At 37.9% G+C, this 22,731-nt stretch overlaps 1 protein-coding gene across 3 annotated transcripts; it reads left to right on the forward strand.

The window, feature by feature from the left end:
• The first annotated feature begins 956 nt into the window (after window positions 1–956).
• On the forward strand, window positions 957–22,507 carry LOC117996879 (cyclic nucleotide-gated channel beta-3-like). Of its 3 annotated transcripts, none has more exons than XM_069499324.1 (15): window positions 957–1,453; window positions 12,834–12,934; window positions 13,136–13,198; window positions 13,536–13,676; window positions 14,181–14,257; window positions 15,115–15,374; window positions 15,965–16,114; window positions 16,493–16,667; window positions 17,155–17,285; window positions 17,696–17,819; window positions 17,913–17,995; window positions 18,525–18,671; window positions 19,154–19,266; window positions 19,576–19,879; window positions 20,773–22,507. In XM_069499324.1, the coding sequence occupies exons 1-15, from the start codon at window positions 1,421–1,423 to the stop codon at window positions 20,842–20,844; spliced, it is 1,974 nt and encodes a 657-aa protein (XP_069355425.1). In that variant the 5' UTR covers window positions 957–1,420; the 3' UTR covers window positions 20,845–22,507. The 3 variants fall into 3 exon arrangements, with proteins under 3 accessions (XP_069355425.1, XP_034840912.1, XP_069355421.1); XM_034985021.2 differs by having other exon boundaries at window positions 958–1,453; window positions 14,181–14,320; XM_069499320.1 differs by lacking the exon at window positions 957–1,453 and adding an exon at window positions 6,099–6,309 and having other exon boundaries at window positions 14,181–14,320.
• The last annotated feature ends 224 nt before the right edge of the window (window positions 22,508–22,731 follow it).

Here is a 22,731-nt window from a genome sequence, read left to right on the forward strand (position 1 = left end):
AATAGTTTTAGACTAGACCATAAAATGTTATCATAAAGGTTATCTAGCTTAAGCACTAGATCTTCCGTGGTCCGGTCAACTGTACCATGGATAAAAAAAAATGTTCCATAGTCCGGTTAACTGTACCATGGATAATTTATTTTATCCATAGTCCGGTTGACCGGACAACTGAACCGGACTACGGGTAAAACATCGACCATAAAATGTTATCATAAAGGTTATCTAGCTTAAGCACTAGATCTTCCGTGGTCCGGTCAACTGTACCATGGATAAAAAAAAATGTTCCATAGTCCGGTTAACTGTACCATGGATAATTTATTTTATCCATAGTCCGGTTGACCGGACAACTGAACCGGACTACGGGTAAAACATCCATTAAACAAAACAAACATTCTATTTTCAAAATGTCACAGTAGGTACACCAAACCACAAATGCCACAAACCCGACAAGTTTATTTCTACAAACGGGTTTATGCAGTCGAAGGAGGCAGTGCTATCTATTGAGTAACCATTACTTTGTGCTATTTTAAACCTTGAATATTCAATAATATAATAATATTCCCCAATCTGTCGTCAGCAAAATCAACGAGCAAAATCGGTGAGCAAAATGTTGTTTGTAAACGAAAGTGACAACCAGTGACAACTGACAACTAAATTACGTTTTTATTCAGGCAAAAGTCGATTTCTTAAAATATAATTTTACTGCTCAATTATTGACTTTGTGGTCTTTTAATACCTGCACAAAAAATAGTATACAAGTATTTCTCTTAAGAACAATAATGCTGGTGCGGAAGTGCCTTTCTTCTAGTTGGTAATAGTATTTTGTCAATAAAACGCATTCTATGTAGTTACTTCTATGCCAATGACGTGACCATAAAACGAAACGTAGACTAGGTGAAATGAAAATGCGCGCGCAGGTGCGCTTTATTTAAACACTTCAGCACAGCGCAATTTTCCGTATTTTCATTTAGCGCATATCAAGCGCCTTTGTAAAAAAGAGAAATTCTGTATCTAGATTATATACAGAATTTATAGGACTCACTTCATACTTTTTCAGCGCTTTAATCGCTGAACTATTCAATCAAAACTACGAAATATATGGCTCTCGCGATAAATATTGACACTAGGCTTCGCAGCTAATCATTTATTATACGGCGAAATGAAGTAGCCCCTAAAACTGAAATCAGAAGAGCTTTCAGAGAAAGATTTTTGATTTGGTCAAGTTAAATCTTTTATTGATTGGGGTTGAAAGTTGAAACTAAGTGCAAAATGAAGTGCAGTGATATTGTTTAAAAAAACCCTATTGATATCTACATATTATTCATTATAAGGAACTAAAAAGAATGTCACATTGATTAAATAAGCGAAAATACGATAGTAGGACGGAAGAATAACATAATTAATTCATTACCCATCAAAGATGATATTCGATAAGCTCAATTTATGGAAAAGGGTAAGTCAAAAGATTTTGTTTAATGTTAAGATCTAAGTACTTACTACTTATAATAATTATTAAACGCATATCAAACGTTACTATTTTTTGTTGTTTTTTCGGGCGGCTTTTTTTCATTTGCGATCTCTTATTAACTGTGAGTACCTACATACAGGTGGAAATGGCAATTGGGGAGGGAATGTCCCGCACATCCGCACAGCCCTCGCGCTACCTCGGTGCGGGCGAGGGCGGGTGACGTGCGGGTGTGCGGGGCCTCTCCCCGCCTCATACCCCGATTGTCATCTCGCCCTATCGTGGACTATATATTGTGTTTATATCTCTTTACAATGTCGATTTTTCGACTCATAGAGTTTCAAATTACAATGGTAAGTAGGTACTAAAGAGATTTTCATTTAAAAAGGCAGTTTTTTTGTCTAATAAATGTTGCTTAGCTATCAAGTAAACACTTTAATTAGAAACTTTACAGCTGTAAAAGGGTACGACCACTTAATTAGCTATAAACCATGGAAATAGCTTTCTGTTTCGCATTAACAGCAGTAGGACAATGAATTTTATTTTCCAATTTCTGTGAAAGGTGTTTTTAAATAGGCACAGTACGCGGCAGAAAATAATGTATATAAGTATCGGCGTTTAGAATGACGTTTCGGTTTTGTAGAGCGTTGTCTCTGTCACTCATACCTATACGACTTTTTGTCGGTCTCAACGACAGAGACAACGCTCTACAAAACCGCTATCTCCTTCTAAAGGTCGATGTACATTATTTTCTGCCGCGTATCTACCTTCTATCTTTTGTATAGGTTTTTGGGTAAATTCTGTTACCTCTTCCAAATTAGCACACTTCCGTCTAAAGATAAAATCATCACTTACCACCATACGAGATCGCTAGGAAGGGCTAAAATGACATTAGATTAAAAACCGGTCAAGTGAGAGTCAGACTCGCGCACCGAGGGTTCCGTATTCGGGTATTTTTTCAACATTTTGCACGATAAATCAACAACTATTATGCATGGTAATAAATTAAAATCAGTTTTAGAATATGCAGATAAAGCCCTATCATAAATGATACCCCATTTGGTGTAGTTATCTTACTTTGGAAATTGATGATACATTTTTTGTAATGACCACAAATTCACGGTTTTTGTATTTACTTATTCCTTTACTTGTGCTATAAGACCTAATTTCCTAATTTCGTGATTCTAGGTCAACCAGAAGTAAAGTACCCTATAGGTTTTTGACAGACACGACGGACAGATGAACAGACAACCAACGAAGTGATCCTATAAGGGTTCCTTTTTTCCTTCTGAGGTACGGAACCCTAAAAATGGATGGTCAAAATGTTGAAGTCAGATAAGTAGATCAAAGTGCGAGTAAAAATTGCATCCAATGACATTTTAAATATCGGAACCACGATTTGACTTGAGTGGTAGGTAGGTTTGCTAACCAACGATCTAATATTGTGTAGGAATAGAAATATCATCATCATGATCAACCCATCGCCGACTCACTACAGAGCACGGGTCTCCTCTCAGAGTGAGAAGGGTTTTGGCCATAGTCTACCAGGCTGGCCATGTGCGGATTGGTAGACTTCACATGCCTTTGAGAACATTATGGAGAACTCTCAGGCATGTAGGTCTCCTCACTATGTTTTCCTTCACCGTAAAAGCAAGTGATTTTTAATTACTTAAAACACACATAACTCCGAAAAGATAGAAGTGCGTGACCGGGATCGAACCCCCGACCTCCGATTAAAAGGCGGACGTTCTAACCACTAGGTTATCACAGCTTCAATATATATTTAATAGAAATATAATGATATTTAATTCGAATAAACTTTTGAAAGTATTTATGTATCGTTAAATCTTCTGCTGGTCTGGGAAGTCTAAATATCACCTAGAAAGTACCTAATTAATTAGCGCTAGGAGCCTATGGCTTCCTTGCCATGTTCCAGCAGGGCTGTGTGAGATACCGTAGCGAAATGTGCGCGAACCCCATCAAATTCAGAGTCTCTTCATTTTCCCACCTTAGCTATGAGCTAAGCTCGGAAAGAGACGGCTGCTGATGACATAGAGAGAAAATTTAAACATAGATTGGAACTGAATAGTTCTCCAAGTCCAGTCCAAGTCATCCATAACAATGCAATAATGATTCGCTTTCTTGCCCATGTGTTGTGTTTGTCTGCTTGTTCGTTCATCTGTTCGGTGCAAATTTTTCAATCTATTTTCACTAAGGAATGTGATTGTTTACCCCATATGCGTTTACTTAACCCCTAGGGGACGCACGGTTACCCGCATTACGGGGCAGGTGAACGCCTTCTGAATTTTAAGAAGAAACAGATTTGATTTGTTTAATTTTATATTTGAACTAGCTTATGCTCGCGACTTCGTCCGCGTGGACTACACAAATTTCAAACCCCTATTTCACCCCCTCAGGAATTGAATTTTCAAAAATTCTTTCTTAGCGGATGCCTATGTCATAATAGCTATCTGCGTACCAAATTTCAGCCCGATTCATTTAGTAGTTTGAGCAGTGCGTTGATAAATCAGTCACTCACCTTTTCCTTTTATATATTTAAGATTAAGATTAGCATATGTTTGCGACTTAATCTTCGATTATCTATATAATATAATATATAAAGCTGACTGACTGACTGACTGAGCTATCAACGCACGGCTCAAACTACTGGACGGATCGGGCTAAAATTTTGCATGCAGATAGCTATTATGACGTAGACATTCGCTAAGAAAGGATTCTTGAAAATTCAACCCCTAAGGGGGCAAAATAGGGATTTTTTTACTCTACGCGGATGAAGTCGCGGGGATAAGCTATTAGTGTAATTATAATTTAAAAAAGGGGTCACGACCTTCAGCAATGAGAGAGAGTTGACTACGGAACTTGCCCGAATGGCCAAGTCGGATATCGTTTATTTACACTTGGTCACTAGCCCGAATCCCCGGTCCACAGTAATCGGTTACTTCGCCGAAATGTTAGCATAAGAATTCCGCCATTAGAGTAAAAAAAGTGTACCAAACAACACCCCAATGTATTGGTAGAGCCATGGCTCAAGTTCTATGTGCTAAGGACAACCCTCGAACTTGTTATTGTGTGTAATTAAGGCCGCGTGCATATTTGAGACCTGGCTATGGTACACACGCAATTTATTTTACCTATGCAAGCACGCTTAGCAGATTCAAGTTTGTCAATTAAATTATTTTATTCAACCAAGAAATTGTTGCACAGCACAAAAACTCCTTAAATCTAGTGCACAGAAAATTCAAATTGACTTTTAAGTATCATTACGAATCTTTTGTATGGGAATATAGAAAAGTGTTGTTTTTAGACTTTTTCAGGCAATTTTTTAAATTTTTCTCTCCGTAAAAACCATCCTCGTACTTTAAGGAATATTATAAAAAAAGAATTAGCGAAAACGGTTTAGCTGTTCTTGAGATTTGCGCTTAGCAACACATTCAGCGATTCATTTTTAGGGTTCCGTACCTCAAAAGGAAAAACGGAACCCTTATAGGATCACTATGTTGTCTGTCTGTCGGTCTGTCAAGAAACCTACAAGGTACTTCCCGTTGACCTAGAGTCATGAAATTTGGCAGGTAGGTAGATCTTATAGCTGACATTCGGGGAAAAATCTGAAAACCGTGAATTTGTTGTTACAATCAAACAAAAAAAATTGTGGTCATTAACTAATAGTTAGTATTTTCAATTTTCTAAGTAAGAAAACTATATCAAATATGAAAGGTCTTCAGCTGTGCATTCTAAAACAGATTTTTATGTATTTTAATGTATCATAGTTTTTGAATTGTCCTGCAAAATGTCGAAAAAATACGACTGTAGTACGGAACCCTCACTGCGCGAGCCTGACTCGCACGGTTTTTTTTAATAAATAGAGATAATTTATAATACTTAGTGCTGATCAGTATAATAAACTGTAATTTTAGTACACTTACAGCCGCACTCAGAGCCGCTTCATCGTTACTTAAGGCATTAATTAGTATGGGTAAGGAATGCCTTAATAACGATTAAGCGACTCTTGAGTGCGGCTGTTAGGTAGGTAATTTTGGATGATGACATTTCTATCGAGTAATATTATGATCCCAATTTATTTGATTTTGAAAAATACCTACGAATACAACATCAAAACTTCCACTTGTGGTTGTTTTGTTTTGAAAAAATGCATCATGATTTCATGAACTTTGATGAGTGAAGCTTTGAGAGCAAAAGTATGCTATAAAGTCTATTCACTAACATAGTGTCGCTACCCAACTAGTGTTTATTATTTATATTTATTTTTTACAATAAACATAAGAACAATATAGCAGGCATTCTATTTTATTCTTAGAATAGAAAACATTTATTTAACAAACACAGTGAAAAATAACATAATAAAAGCAAAATAATAAATGCGCCTGCGGGTATGGCGACACTAAGTTAGTGAACAGACTTTACATGACATACATTGTAAATACATGATATAGAGATTACAGATCGCAACCGAATTGGTTAGATTAAATAAGTAGGTACCTAAATACTTAGATTTCCAGTGGAATTTGCCCTCCACTGAACTTACCACGCACCGCTAATATGCGGGCGCCCTAAGTTTTTCTTTACCGAGCACTGAGTAGTAAAGTAGGCAAGTAGGTATTTGGTGAAGGCACCGGCCGGACGCGTTTGGAAAATTCTGCGAGAAAAACATTTTTCCGCTTCAGTTTTCCGTTTAGCTGCACCTAATCCGAAATAAAATAATTATTTATTTATTTTAGTTTTAATAGTGATAATTATACCTAAGTGTTAACTATTTTTAGACTTATGTAAAATGTGACTGAAAAATGGAAGTAAAAGTTGACGTGGTGAGCGATTTCCAAAAAAATTTAAATGACGAACTAGAATAGAATAGAATAGAAATCAATTTATTGGTTGATCCAACACACTATAAACACAAACACAAATATTTACAAAAAAAACATTCCTTAAAATCTAATTCAAACAAAATATAGGTACCTAGTGTCTAGAATATGTCGTGCCAACGAAAAGGCCCGAACTCAGCTGAATGTTGTGGTTACACGATGTAACCACAACGCTGGTTTTCAGTTCGACCCCAAACGAGGGAAGTCCTAGTTATTAGCAACATTATTTATTATGTACTTAAAATTAAACTTAAAATAAAATAAAATAATTAAAATAGATCAAAATTGTGTTCTTTATTTGTATGTTACTGCTATTATAGATTTATCAAGTGAAATAGTTTTTTAGGTGTGTGGTTTTTTAGGAGTGATGTTTTTGTTTGGACTGCCACAAACTAGCGTAAGTGGTGATTTTATAAGTGGGAGTTCCCACTTCCCAGTTACGATTAATAATAAATGACACATTAAAAATCAAATGCCACACTATTAAATAAATAAGTTACGACTTCCTTATATTAGCTACTTGTTTCTAAGCTTTCTCCTTAGGACTGATCTGGTGATTTCTGGTCTTATCGATAAAAATGTACCACCAAGCGATTTAGCATTCTTGAAACGATGTTGGGCAAAAAGCGATTTAAGTGGGGTTTTATTTAAATAAACTGCCATACCTCTTCCAAATTATAAACTGCATCGTCACTTATAACTAACTATATGTACATTAACGATCAAATAAGTATGGCAAGCAAAAAAAAGCGGGTAACCCGATGTTATAAATTTGATAAGTGACTAGAAGATGTCCGAGACTTTATCCGCGCGGATTTACGTTTTTGAAAATCCGGTGGAAACTCTTTAATGTTCTGAGATAAAAAGAAGTCTATGCCATTCCCCAGATCTTTGTCAATATGTATTCTTTACCTACCCATACTTCTTTTGACAATATCCACGCAAAAAAATTATCGAATACGTAGCTTCATAGCGTGATTGAAAGATAAACCAACTAGCGAACACACTTTTGCATTACTTAGTAGGACTATGACCACCCGCCATCAGGTGATTACATACCAAAGGGACCGCCAATGCAATGTCGGTGTTTCATTAATTTGTTTACTTAGTTGCCGTTGAATATTTTGACCAATTTGATGTAATTAAATAGGTATATATACCTATATCTACACTGGAAAGGCGGAAACTCAATAGTTTTTTAAATAGGTTTTGATGAATGTCATGACTCATGGCGTTAACTCGGATCGATTTATATTACTTACTGCGTAGTCAATTTTTACAAGTTTCAAAGTCGCGATTTCACCTGGTTGTAAGTGACGATGTAAGTACTTAGTCGAAGATGGAAGAGGGCTCACCTGAAATCGATATAGCAGTATTTATATTTTAAAATGGTCGCCATACGAATCAAAAAGTACATAGTGCTATGTCTTGTACGATGGTATGAAACCCTTCGTGGATACATAGCTCATACCCCAACTTAACACATAAGTTACTTTTTTATCTCGGAAAATCAAAGAGTTCCTGTGGGATTTTTTTCACGCGGACGGAGTCGCTGACATACTCTCGTATTAATTAATGTTTGAAAAGAGAAACCGCTGAGTTTCTTACCGGCTTTTCGCGGTAGGAAGGGCATTCTGAAACCGTGTTATTTTTTTGATTCATTTGAGAATTCAATAGCACTTGTGAAAGTATATTTGAATAAGTATACAATATTTCAAAGTATTTACGTAAATATTTTGTAATAAGTAGGTAAGTATATAATACATCCAAGGTAGGTAGGTCTACCTATTACTTACCTAGGAAGAATCTACCATATTATCTATCTGATAATAATGATTAAATTATCTAGGTATCACCTAAATAGTATGCAATAGATGGATTTCAAATTTTAAAATTTGATATAGGACCTTTTTGATCTTTAGGTCGTGTTTAGACTAAATTCTGCAGAATTTTCCTCAGGGAATTAAGAGACTAATTATAGTGAATCTACTTACTAGCTAAGTCTTTCACGCAATTAAGCGCTTAGCTTGAATACTCGATGGCTGTAGAACACGCAATTTCAGAACTACGAAAATAACTGTTTTGTTTATTTGTTGATGCAATTACTACTTACTACAGCAAGATAGTGTGAAAATGCGATACGTAGTGCAAGCGCGGATTATGGTACAACCATTGGTACAATCCTAATGTGTGATCACGATTTTTCTCTCTGCATTGCTGAGGGGCGTATCGAGTGCCTTGATAGCCAAGTGGTTAGGACGTCCGCCTATTCAGAAGGTCGGGGGTTTGATTCCGGGCATGCACCTCTAACTTTTCGGAGTTATGTGTGTTTTAAGGAATTAAATATTACTGCAGGCTTTAACGGTGAAGGAAAACATCGTGAGAAAACCGATGTTCGCAAAGGTGTGTGTAGTCCAATCCGCACTTGGCCAGCGTGGTGGACTATGGCCAAACCCTTCTCATACTGAGAGGAGACCCGTGCTCTGTAGTGAGCCGGAGATCATGATGATGGATGATGACGATTGCTGACCCCTTCCATATATTAATCACATGGTGACCTAGAGTTAGACGTCGTCCTCTCGAGAGGTCAACGCTTTTTTATGAGCGTTTTTGGTGAAGGAAAACATCGTGAGAAATGCTACATGCCTGAGAGTTCGCCATAATGTTCCCAAAGGTGTGTAAATAAGCGTGATGGACTGTACGTAACCCTTATTCGAATTTTTAAAAACCCAAATGTACACGGACGAAGTCGCGGGCATCAATTAGTGCAGTACGCGGCCGAAAGTAATGTACATTGGCCTTTAGAATGACATTTCGGCTTTGTAAAGCGTTGTCTCTGTCCAACCTATAAGACGTTTTGTCGGTCTCAACGACAGAGAAATTGCTGTACAAATCTGCTATCTCCTTCTAAAGATCGATGTACATTACTTTCTGCCGCGTACTATAGGTATATGATATGTTTGATCTAGTGATTAGCTATTTAGCTAATAAGTAAGAGCACACACCCTGTCCTTCGGAGCTAGCTTAGCTGTAAGTAATTAATTTACTTAAGATCTACCTACTAATAGATCACTTTTTGTGTGAAGAACAATTTATCAAACTACGGACCGACCAGTTTCATAATTGGCGGTAACAGTCACGTTACCGGTAAACTTTTAATAAAAGTGCTAAAATATTGTTATCAAAATTGGCGCAAGATCGTGGCAAGTGGAAGTCCCTACAAGAGACATATGTCCAGCAGTGGATGTCTATTGGTTGATGATGACGATTGTTATCAAAAACTTCCGAACTCCAAAAGTCTCATTGAGATTTCGATTTTTGTTCCGTTTGCCGTTTAAATCTGGGGTCATCGAGTCATATGCTGAGATCTAGAGCGTAGCTACCAACTTTGAGTTTGTTCAGGTTTATTAAGTAAATAGTTTCAGTTAAAACTTAAAACAAGATCGGTTTACCATCACCATCCGTGATGGTAAACCTATCTTCTATCTCCGGACGTCCGTGTTGATTTTGTCCCAACGTTCTGACCGGCACTTCACTCCGGACACATTCCGTCAGTATATACTTATTATATACCTATGTTACAATATCTTCCCTTGCACCTGGGCAGAGTTAGTAAAAACAGTAGCATAAAAAGATCAAATCGAGGTAAGTATATCGGATGTAATGAGGCAGGTGCGTGTGAGCAAGGCCGCCCATTAACCTCCGACGTGTGTGATTTGAATACCGAGCGGGCGCCGCCGGCAGCACAGCGCTCCCCTATTGCGGTAAACAATGCTCGGTATGACTCGCGGAGGCGGAAAATTAAAACGTTACATTTGGGACTAAGTGGCTTTTACCCGACTACGAGAAAAAAACTGGTCAAGTACGTGTCAGAATACTCATAAGATAGGGTTCGGTAGTAGACTGAATTATCCGATTCGAAGGACCGATTTTTTTTAGAAATTGGCGGCAACCTGAAATTTTTTATCACCCTTTTAGTGCGCCAGGTCTGTAATTTAACATAACACTATTTACTCATCGACACACATTTACTGCTGGACATAGATCTCTTGTAGGGACTTCCACACGCCACGGTCTTGCGCCACCTGAACACAGCGATTCCCTGTAACTCGTTTGATGTCCTTTGTCCATCTAGAGGGGGTCTACCAACGCTGCAATGTCTAACGATTTTATGTCGTTTCATCTAGTTCTCCTATGAATCTCCCGACTTCTGATTTGATAATACGTAGATAAACTCCAAGCATAGATCTCTCCATCGCCAGTGGCCAGCTGAGTGACTCTGATCTTATTTAAACTTACACATACCTAGGTACACTGAAATAAAGATTTTATGATTTTCTTTTTACCCGTACTTATTGACGTTTTTTCTAACAAAAGTTTCTGTAGATACTCGAAAATGCTTTATCCTCAAGTCTAACCTCGCCACAGACTAATATATCTAAGTAAATGTGACCTAATCGTATGATAGCGATTAATATGGCCGCTGAGACGGTTTATGATATTTTTATAGAAGTCGTAACTCCATATATACGATGTCCATTGTCCACGCCTTCAGTTTTGATATTAAATGGCAAAATTTGAGAATTGAAAATTTCATTGAAATATTTTAACTGCAGAGTTACCATATCTTATGGTAGGAACTAGGAATAATTTATTTATACAAGCCTATAAATAGTTAAATATTATAAATACAAATCGAAAATAGGTATGAATCGTCTATTACTAGTATTAATTATTAATTTTAATTTAATAAATTATTAATTTTAATTACTTACCTAAGAATCTAATGAAGACCGTGGTGGTTCCAATCCCCAAAAACAAAACCGGAGACTTGTCGAAATTGAGCAATTATAGACCCACTGGGTACTATAATTGGTAAAATATTCGAAAGACTTTTACATCCGTTTCATATGAAAAATGTTAGTATCGACGATGCGCAATTTGGTTTTCGTGCCAATGTCTCAACCGATTCTGCTATTTTCAGCCTGAAAAACACTGTCAAATATTATACTAACAGAGACACTAGTATATATGCCTGTTTTTTGGACCTAAGCCGAGCTTTTGACCTGGTAAATTATAATTTGCTATGGTCGAAACTCAACAAGCACAAAGTGCCATCTAATGTTATAAATCTTTTGAGATATTGGTACGAAAACCAAAGCAACAAGGTAAAATGGGGCGACACACTTTCTAACGACTATAGGTTAGAATGTGGTGTACGCCAGGGCGGATTGACATCGCCGGACCTTTTCAACATTTATGTGAACAGCCTGATAGAGGAACTGAGAAGTACCAAAATCGGTTGTCATGTCGGCGGAGTTTGTATTAACAATTTAAGTTACGCTGATGATATGGTGCTACTCAGTCCCTCTATCAAGGGGCTACGGAAGTTGTTAAGTATTTGTGAAAAATACGCTTTAAGTCATGGACTTAAATATAACGTTTCCAAAACGGAAATGATGGTATTTAGATGTGGAAAGGGTCCGGACAGTGTCCCTCCAGTGTATATGAATGGTGTGGAAATCCGGAGGGTGGCGACGTTCAAGTATCTTGGCCACATCTTGACGGAGAATCTCAGTGACGATAAGGATATCGAGCGCGAGAGGAGGGCGCTTGCCGTAAGATGCAACATGATCGCGCGTAGATTTTTCCGCTGCAATGAACAAGTTAAGAACACTCTTTTCAGAGCGTTCTGTCAAAACCTGTACACTTGCCAACTATGGTTTAACTACACAAGACGCTCGTATGGTGCCATCAGGGTGCAGTACAATGATGCCTACCGCATCCTGATGAAACTACCACGATTTTGTAGTGCGTCCATCATGTTCGCATCGGCAAGAATGCCCGACTTCTTCGCGATTATTCGCTCCAGAATAGCTTCCTTTTGGGAGCGACTACGGCACTCTAATAATGAGATTCTCCGGACGATGTGTGAGCACTTGGATGTCGCCATCTACCGGTATTGGTTGACGCAGCATCGCAGTGCGAATCGAAAATAATCATAGAAATACTATACAATAATACATCATTGTACTTATTTTTGTTATTACTTTTATTGTACATTTTAATTATTTTTATTTTTATTTATAATTTTATTGACTTTTGTAATAATATGGGTACATTTTGCCTGAAATAAAGAACATTATTATTATTATTATTATTAGAGTGCCCAGAACGCTGACTGCGTTACCTCGTTGAATGGCCAGACAGATATGCTGACCGAGATAACTGCCAGCCCTCCGGTCTCCATAATTTAAAACCCCTATTGTACCTGTACCTTAACGGCTGAATTTTAGTGTTTATTTTTACGGCAAGTAGCCAGTGCCAAATTTCGGCCCGATGCGTCTAGTACGTCTAACTATAGTTTGAGCTGTGCGTTGATAGATCAATCCAGTCAGTCATTTTTTCCTTTTATATACCTTTGCATCATGGAGGTATTAATGCGTTAAACTTTTTGGTGTTTTCAGCACACAGTCCATCCGTCGTCAAGCAAAGCACAACCAGCCTGTATCGCCCAAGGGCCGTACAACTCATGGGGTACCCCAGACTCTACGCCCAAACATGCTAGGTAAACATACATTATATTGTCTCTTGGAATGCCGGCAGAATACCTACCTATTATGCCTATCGATTATTATCAGCTATTATACTATAGTGCCTTTCGAATTTCATTTGATTCGTCCTGAAATTTTAGTCAATTAATGTTTTTAGAAGTGTATTTTTGACTTGTAGGTACCAAGCAGGTGCTTATTTTTTATTCTCTTTTCAGTATAACAAAAACAAGCTACAATATTGAAGTAAATATAAAAGATGACATTGAACATAATAAAAAGTAAGTAAACATCAATAAAAGTGAAGCCATAACCTATTCCTAGCGAGTATTATAGGTTCATGAATCATGCTAGGTCCATGTTCCTAGCATGAATTTTACGACTTAGTTGAATCTGAATACCTCCAACTATGTATACCTAATTTAAAAAACTGGCGTAAGTACTTTGACTTTGCTCAGATTTAAGACATTTTAAATCGAAACAACATTACTTATATCGCTGGTTAAAACTATCTCATATTAACAAAGTCAAAGTACGCTCTATAAATCTGTCTTAAATTAAATAAAAAAGAAACTGAGCTGTATAAAATATAATATCACTTATTTTTTTATTCTCTAGGTCCCTAATACCGCCTCAAAGAGTCAGGCTATTGAGTGCAAATCAAAAATGTGTAGTAAAGGACACATATACAATACAGGAGTTTGTGACGGAGCTAGAGGACCTCGACGAAATAAAATCCAAGGACATTGCAGCAAAAGAGTAAAAGTGTCTTTTGTTATTATACTAAAAGCACATACCTACCTATATAACTTCTATTCGCATTTTATTTTTACGAAGACATTCTCGGATTGCTCATATTATGGGTTACCGTGGATGACTCACGTAGCCAAAACAAAACTGAAGGTAGTTTTAAAAAAAATATAAAATTTTTGTAACCCACGGCTTCTTTGCCCATCAGTCACGAGATTTTTTGTAGCCTCAAATCTCAATGGTTAAGGAGTGGACTGGATTCCGAAAGGTCGCCGGTTCAAACCCCACCTGTTGCACTATTGTCGTATCTACTCCTAGCACAAGCTTTACGCTTAGTTGGAGGGGAAATGGGAATATTCTTAATAGTCACATTCTTTTGAAAAAAAATAACCATTAAAATATTTTCACAGTTATACTTAGTACCAAAAATCCTTCTGTTCTTATCTATTTATTTTTTCCAAGCTGTAAGTTTTCTGTTAGCTGTAATAAATAAAATAAAAATATGATTAACAGGAGTGCAGATACAGTAGAACAAATCGAAGAGGCTGTGGAAACTCCTCAGAGCCCGGTGCCATCTTCTCCTGCGCGAGGTAAATGCAAGCGTTTCAGTTTGCCAACATGCTGTGACCCATCCGTTACCATAGATCCGCAGGGTAAGCGCTTTGGGCTTCCAGTACCTACGCGGCAGAAAGTAATGTACTCCGGCCTTAAGAAGACATTTCAGCTTTGTAGAGCGTTGTCTCTGCCAATCATACCTATATGACGTTCCAATGACAGAGACAACGCTCTACAAATCTGCTATCTCCATCTAAATGTCGATGTACATTACTTTCGGCCGCGTACTGTACTAGGCCATGTCACATTCCAGGTCTTAACTATACCCATGCAAAAATCACATCGATCCATTGCTCCGTTGTGACGTGATTGAAGGACAAACCAGCAAAACAATAAACCAACAAACCAACAAATAAACACACTTTCGCATTTACCCATAACATGGGTAGTGGTACGGTAGATTATTATCCTTCATACAGAGTCATGGCTGTGGAAAAACTGATACAAGAAATCCTACCTCTAGTCTTCATTATTATTGCATTTAGACCCACTTAGATCAAATAAGGACAGTGGAAATTTAAACATATTAAAATCAATTAGTAAGTATAGGAAGCTACAAGACTTTGGACCAGGCACATGGTTTGGTAAGAAATGCAAATAAAAGCTTTTATACATATACACCTCTTGATAGAAGTATTGAATTTATTGATGACCCATTTGTAGACACTCCTGCAGTTACGGTATTTTAGGAACAAACCATTGCATGTGTAAGTACGTAGGTAAGTACATCATAATATCTAATTAAAGTATGGTTTCATGGTTTGGGCAAATTATAGGAAGAAATTACCATAAAACTATATCATTTAGAAGCTCTATATAATTTCTTTATCAGGTAAAGGCTACATAACTTGGTTGCTCCTCGTAACTTGCTGCTACAGCTACAATGCCTGGTGCATCGCTCTCCGCGCCACATTCCCTTACCAGACTCCTGAAAACACGCCCATGTGGATGACGGTAGACTTCTTCTGCGATGTCATATACCTGCTAGACGTGGTGTTTGTGAAGCCGAGGCTCATGTTCCTGCATGACGGGTTCTGGGTGGACGATCCGGCGGAAACAAGGAAGAATTACAGGAGGAAACTGCAATATAAGGTAACTTAAAAATAAGTAAACTAATGATTTTAAGCTTATTTCGTGCTTTAACGACATATTTTAATGTATAATACGGGTACTACACATTAATTTTTGTTTTTATTTGTCGATATTTCAACCCAATTGCACGGGTCGTGGTCACGACGGGACTGCGGTGCTGCGAGAGATGAAGTTCGCGCTATCAAGGGCAGTAGCGAACTACCCTCTTTCTTGTTCTTTTCGCTGGAACTTCACGAGCTGTCCGGCAAAATACACTCACAACGTCACTATTAACTTTCGATGTCGTACGATGCTGTCCTGGTTTGCAAACCACGTTTTATACACTAAAATAAGTAATGTACGTAGGTAAAGTGTTACATTAAAACATTTTTGGGGTTTCCATTGGCATTTCTTAATCTCTTTATGTATTGTATTTTATTGCTGAAAATTATCCTGACTCTCGATCGATTGCCATTCCTGATTAAAAATAAAAAACTTTTTTTATGATATACTTAGTCATCGAGATCTCGACTTCCACAAACTTCATCTTTTCTAGATAATCGGCATTAAGCGTTACTTATTTGAAATTTTTAATGAGCAGTTTTTTTCAGTTTGACATAATATCGCTTTTGCCACTGGAAATATTATATTTCTATTTCGGCACACAAAAAGTGATTCTGCGGTTCCCAAGGCTACTTAAATTACAAACATTTTGGGAGTTCCATCAAGCAATGGACCGAGTTCTGTCTTCTCCGTATGTGGTAAGATCCTTATTTTGTTCACCGAGTACTATTATTTATTCTGTGACTGAGCTAATTTATTTTTCGCAAACAAAGTTCGACAGTCAATTCATATTATTTTTACTACGGTTCCACACTGCAATATAAAATTTATTCAGAGGTAATACATGAAAAGCATTTTTTTTTGTTGGCTTTTGATCAATCTGAAAATTACTACTACGCTAGGTACGCCATGTACAAATAGACCTGACCAACATTAATCAAAATTAAAACTTTCCTGCTTCTTTAAACCTATCATAAACATAAAATTAAAACAGCGGCTCTTGAGACCTGAGGACAGGCAATTTAACTTTAATTGCGTAAATGGAATGTGCATTTCATAAAAAAAACATTTTTTAGGTTCGTATTGGTAAGATGTTGTTCTACATCTTCTACCTGATACACCTGAATGCGTGCGCGTACTACGCCATGAGCGACCATATCGGGCTTGGCTCCAACGGCTGGGTGTACGACAACCAAGGGAACGCTTACATCCGCTGTTTCTACTTTGCTACCAAAACCGCTACATCCATTGGTAAGTAGAAATAATTCGTGTATTCCAATAAAAAAATCTGAATGTGTGACCGCTCTAGCTATTTAATACGAAGAATTGAGGAAGAAGGCAATATCTTGAAATACAAGATGCTTACAAGATGTAACTAAATCTCAAACTTCTAAATGGTCAATGGGCAGATCGAAACTCTTGTATATTTGGACAGTTTTAATAACAGATAAATTTAGCCAACAACGATTTTAATAATCAAAATGCGATAAAATATTCTAAACTCCTGAGTCTTGTGACGACTGCAGTATCATTATCATAGTGGATGGCAAAATATTTATGGGGAAATGCCTATATAGAACCCCCAAAAAAGAGGGGAGTTTTAGAGGGTTTACAAAGAGTGCATTTACTACTACTACATATTTTATTATTAGAATCCCACATCACTTTAACCCAATTTTCCTATCCTTGAATTTCTCTCCCTCAAACGTCCTTAAAACACTAAAGATGTACTTTACAGGCAAGAATCCAAAACCCGAGAGCATGAAGGAGTACCTGTACATGACCGCTGCTTGGCTGATGGGCGTGTTTGTCTTCGCCTTACTTATTGGACAGATACGAGACATTATAGCCACGGCTACGAGGGCTAGGGTGAGCTATGATTAAAATGTATCATTTTTATATGAGTAGACCTTGAGTAGACATAATAGCAAGCAAATAAGCGCTGTTAATGAACATTTTCAGTACCAGAGAAACTGCCAAAATGTTGCCGTATTTTAAAGAGTTTGCTATCCGCCGCGATTCGTTTGATGTCATCTGACCACTCGATGGAGGGGTCTTCCAACGCTGCGCTTAGCTCCCGCGTGCGAGGCCGCCATTCTACCGGTTTTTCGAACTAAATATGTGCCCTGCCTAATGCCACTTTAGTTTCGCAACCCTAAGAGTGTTTCAATTTCTGATTTGATCGCGTATGGAAACTCCAAGCGTAGCTATGTCCATCGCCCGCTGAATGGCTTGCCTATTGAATAACCAATTTATTTGATAATTTATTTTTGTTCCAGACGGAATACCGCAAGACAGTGGATGGATGTACCCGCTACTTGCGCAAACTGAACATGCCGGTGTCTCTGCAGCGCCGCGTCACCTGCTGGTTCAGCTACACTTGGACCCAGCAACGATGCTTTGGTAGATCACTTTTTTTAAAGCTTACCTATTGTTTTACGATACCTTACTCTTGTACTAGGGCAGTTACGAAATTGTATTGTAATTACTTTACAGATGAATCGAGAATACTTAACTCGCTGCCTTCAAACATGAAACGAGATGTAGCCCTTGAAGTCCACATCACGACTTTGAGCAAAGTAAGTATCTGTCATCATCAGTTCAGCCTGGACGTTCTCTGCTGCCTTTCTCTTTGTGCCCTATTACACCTCATCTGTTCCTCAGCCTTCGTTCTCCAGCCACTTTCCACCGTTCTGTTTACGGCCTGCGCAGATCACGGACTTGTGTCCGCGAAGGACAAAGATATCCCTAATAAAGTGACTTAGATTTTTCGGATTAACATATGCAACCCATAAGATTCTATTTGTCTCTTATGAGAAAAAAATAAAACCATCATCACTACCCATATTATAGATGTGAAAGTGTGTTTGTTTGTTGGTTTGTCTTTCAATCACGTCGTAACGGAGCAACGGATTGAAGTGTTTTTTTTGCATGGGTGTAGTTTAAGACTTGGAGAGTGACGCAGGCTACTTTTTATCCCGGAAAGTCAAAGAGTTCCCACGGGGTTTTTAAATACCTCCAGTCCATACCTAAGTCCAAAGTATAGTATATAACTAAATTAGTCGCGGGTATCAGATAGCTGCTAGTAATTAATACAACCGTTGCCAGGTGCAACTGTTTCGCGACTGTTCGGCGTCCCTCCTGCGAGATTTGGTCCTCCAATTGCGGCCGGTATCGTGTCTGCCGGGAGACGTGGTGGTGCGGCGCGGGGATGTCGGTCATGAGATGTACATCGTCAAGTGCGGGGAGTGCTATGTAAGAAAATCAGTACTAAATATGTATGAACTGCTTATGCCATGAAGTGACCAAACAAATTAAATTAATCTTCGGGAAGTAGAGACAAACCATCCAGAAATGTTAAAGTGTATTTACTTTGGACGTACCATATGCGGTAGGTAGAGGTTACATGTGCCAGTGATCCTGGCACCTCGACAGTCGACATTTCGTCTAGTGTCATATCTGTGGAAAGAAGTAGTGGAGTGTTGGCCGTGAAAATTACTTCAAACTTATTAAGACTGTATTAAGATACGAATCATTCGTGTCACAAATTGGATAGAAATATCATGTGGCTCCTTAAGTTTTTCAGAAGTCAGAAATAAAACACCAGAGGGTTGCTTATGTTAGTTACTGTTAGTCTCGTCACATGGGCCAGCAATTTGGGCACCTCTTTTTGTCGCCTCTCGCGCCTTGTAATATGCTTGTAGCTTCAATTATTTTTCTTCTTAACTTATTTCTAGGTACTTTCACCGGATGAGAGAGAGGTATTGGCAACTCTCGGTGAAGGATCAGTGTTTGGTGAAATTAGCCTCCTGGGCATCGACGGCTTGCGACGACGGACTGCTACTGTAAGGTAAGCTGCTGATTAATTAGTAGTAAGTAGTGAATACAAATAAATTAGTCTTTAAATCCTTTTACCGAAATTCTGGATTCTGAAAAATTTATGCCAATTCAGAAAGGGTCTGCTATCGGTCATCAGTTTATTAGGTACGCCAAACAAAATTAAATATAATGGAACTCTTCAGAGACATTGTTTTCGTTTTATTTGGAGGATTACAATAAATAATCCCATATTGGGCATCATCATATTTTTTTAAACTTTAATGGCGTTGTTAAGATTGATGAAGATTAAGCTACTCATACTAAATTTCTAAATTAATAGATCTCGCGGATACTCGAGCCTTTTTGCACTATCGCGAAACGACCTCGACGCAGCACTCAAATACCACAAGGAGGCCGCGAACATTCTACGCCTTCGAGCTGATCAGATCATAAGGGAGAACGCCGCCAGGCAAGTCAGGCAGAAGCTAGAGCGGGAACAGAACAGGAAACATAGCGGGGAGTCCACTGTGAGGAGGAGGAAGAGTGCCGTCAGTGGAGATAGTAGCAGCACTGCGGAGGGCAGAAAACTTCGATCGGCAAGCTCTCAATCTCGGAGGAAGTTGTCTGCTGTTTCAGAGGACAAGGTAAGTTTTACAGACATATTCTATTTAAAGGTTAGGCGTTTTAGGCATATGCCTAACCTTAGGCCCATAATAGACATCAAAATATTTTTTTAAATTCAGTTACAAGTTAGCCCTTGACTGCAATCTCACCTGGTGGTAAGTGATGATGCAGTCTAAGATAGAAGCGGGCTAACCTGAAAGGGGTATGCCAGTTTTATTAAACCCCCTTTGGTTTCTATGCGACATCGTACCGGAACGCACGTCACCCGCACTTGCCCGCACCGGGTTAGCGTGGGGGCTGTGCGGGTGTGCGGGGCATTCCCTCCCCAATTGCCATCTCGACCTGTCACGTACTATAAGTATTACGCATAAAATTGAACTCCTCACGCGTCATTTTAACTTTTGTGTCAAATTTCATGCCAAAACTACGATTTTAGTCCTTATTTTAAAGGTGAACCAAGGGTGAACCGTACTTACTTTTGAAATGACAGTTGATCCATAGAGTTAAAATGGCGCTAGTAGTAATTTTTTATGGACTATATTATGTCAGTTACTCTGATTCGAAAATTGATCGTATCTGATTTAGTCACATAGAGAAACTCCGAGCATAGCTCGCTCTATCGCGTGTTGAGTTACTCTGCGCTTTCTTATTCTTAAACACAGAGAATTCAACCTCACACGAAAACAAAATCGTAAAATGTTGGCGGGGGACAGGGGAGAGTGAATTTGTTGTGATTGGTGGACTCAATAGTCACGTAATCAAGACAATGTGCGGAATGAGGGTACCCAACGGGTGTGGGCCGACTTTTATGCTAAGGAACTGCCTAAGCTCGGTGATCGGGGATGTCCAGCTATTAGGCGTCTATAGATGGTGGTCTGTACTCTGTGTTCCTAAATCAACTTCCTTTTTTCAGCCTTGTCCGCCGATCGGATCAGCCGACAGGTCTGCACTACCGACGATCGTTCTCTCCAGCGCCAGCGAGTAAAGTGCATATGTGCATGGTGGAATTTTAATGGTTTTATAGCCGTGGCTTACTATCTACTACACTTATTTGTTATGGGAAACTCCGCACTTTCTTTATTGGATAATTTTTTTTGATACCAACTCGAATCTGCGAATCTGTGAGAAACATTAGTAGTGTGAGGCGAATACGAGCACCACGCCACGTGACAACCACGCTGTTACTACTACTGGTTCGCGAATTTTTCCGAGCAATAATTTCTCGATTCAATTTTTTTATTTCAAGATTAGGTCAATATAAATGGTCGAAATGCTGCTCGATGGCGATTCACTCAGCCATGGCTCTACAACCATTGAAGTTTCACTGTGTATTTTAACCAAAGATTTAATATTATACCTAGACATTTCTTTCTATATACCAACCATCTATATACACGTATATCTACCTGATATATATATATTAGTATTTATATGATATTTCCCTATTTTATTATATACCTATTTGCTGAAAAATTAATATCAAAAAAATTGATGTTGTATTTACATAACATTGTAATTTTTACATTATATAGGTACCTACCTAGATAACAATTTTCAAATATGTAAAAATCTAGTGATTTATAGGTTATAGCCAGAGTTTTTTTGATTTTCTGTATTTATACATTATAATATATTGATTAAGTGGACATAAATTCTTATAAGTACTATAAAAAAAAAATTAAGTATAAAAAAATGTTACAAAAAAATCTAGTCTGTTTCTTTAACTAAGCTCAATTCTCGAATTGGAAATTTACTTTCCAAATATTATAATCCGATTTTATTAGCATTAAGCATATTATGTGTCTATTTACCAGCATAAAAGATATATTATAATTGTCCTATTATTGTGGTTGAAGCTACGGTCACACCTGCGCATTATGAACGCGGAATACGAGACGCGATGCTATGTCCACACCTAAGCGATTATAGTCGCTTTAGTTGCGCAGGTTTGGATGATGATTTAATTAGTCATTTAGTGGGTAGGTAATAGGTATTCATAGTGCTAAAAATAATACATACTTACTAATCTATTTAATAATAATAATAATAAAAAAGATAAAAAAAAATGTCTACCTACTTATAGACCTACCTTCTTAGCGCGGCTTGATAACGTTACCAATAATAAATAACGTAGGTACCTACTTACCTACGTTACAAAGCGTTATTTTTCATTGCCCTGCCTCACTAATGTTAACGGCTTGCGCAGAGGAGGGACTGCTGTCCACGTACGACAAAAACCAGCCAAGTGCGAGTCAGGCTCGCCGACCGAGGGCTCCGTGCTACAGTCGTATTTCTTCGACATTTTGCACGATAATTCTAAAATTATGATGCATATAAAAACAAACAAAATTCGTTTTAGAATGGACACGTAAAGCCCTTTCATATGATACCCCACTTGCTATAGTAATCTTACTTTGAAAGTTGAAAAGAGCAAGAAAAAAAATTTAAAATGTTCATGAAGTAAATATGGCGAATGAGTTCTCAAATCTTAAACGGTAACTTTCGAGTGGAGGGTAGTAACGTTATTTCAAGCCCTGCTTTCTTTTACTGGAACTAATATCTAAGAACTACATGTGTAGATTGTAGAATATAATATTACTTAGATGAATAATTATTTTTTGGCCAAAATAAACGGCTACTACATGTTACTTGATTTGTTTTATTCATCTCAAACTTAAAGAAAAACGATTCCCACTGCTGGGCAAAGAATAATTACTTCTCATTGAAAATGAAAATGAAAATGAAAATCTTTTTTTATTCGTATAAACTTTTACAAGTGCTTACGAATAGTCGGATGCATCTACCACTGGTTCGGAATGCCTTTCCTGCCGAGAAGAACCAGCAAGAAACTCGGCGGTTGCTCTTTTCAAAT

This window comes from Maniola hyperantus, chromosome 1 (assembly GCF_902806685.2).
Source record: "Maniola hyperantus chromosome 1, iAphHyp1.2, whole genome shotgun sequence".
Lineage (NCBI taxonomy): Eukaryota > Metazoa > Arthropoda > Insecta > Lepidoptera > Nymphalidae > Maniola > Maniola hyperantus.

Excerpts from the sequence above, each read along its gene's own strand:
- LOC117996879 (XM_034985021.2), top strand. The coding sequence starts at position 1,421 with ATGATATTCGATAAGCTCAATTTATGGAAAAGG. Across the intron at positions 14,321-15,114 it reads CGTTACCATAGATCCGCAGG|GTAAAGGCTACATAACTTGG; the intron begins GTAAGCGCTTTG and ends TTTCTTTATCAG. Across the intron at positions 17,996-18,524 it reads ACATCACGACTTTGAGCAAA|GTGCAACTGTTTCGCGACTG; the intron begins GTAAGTATCTGT and ends AACCGTTGCCAG.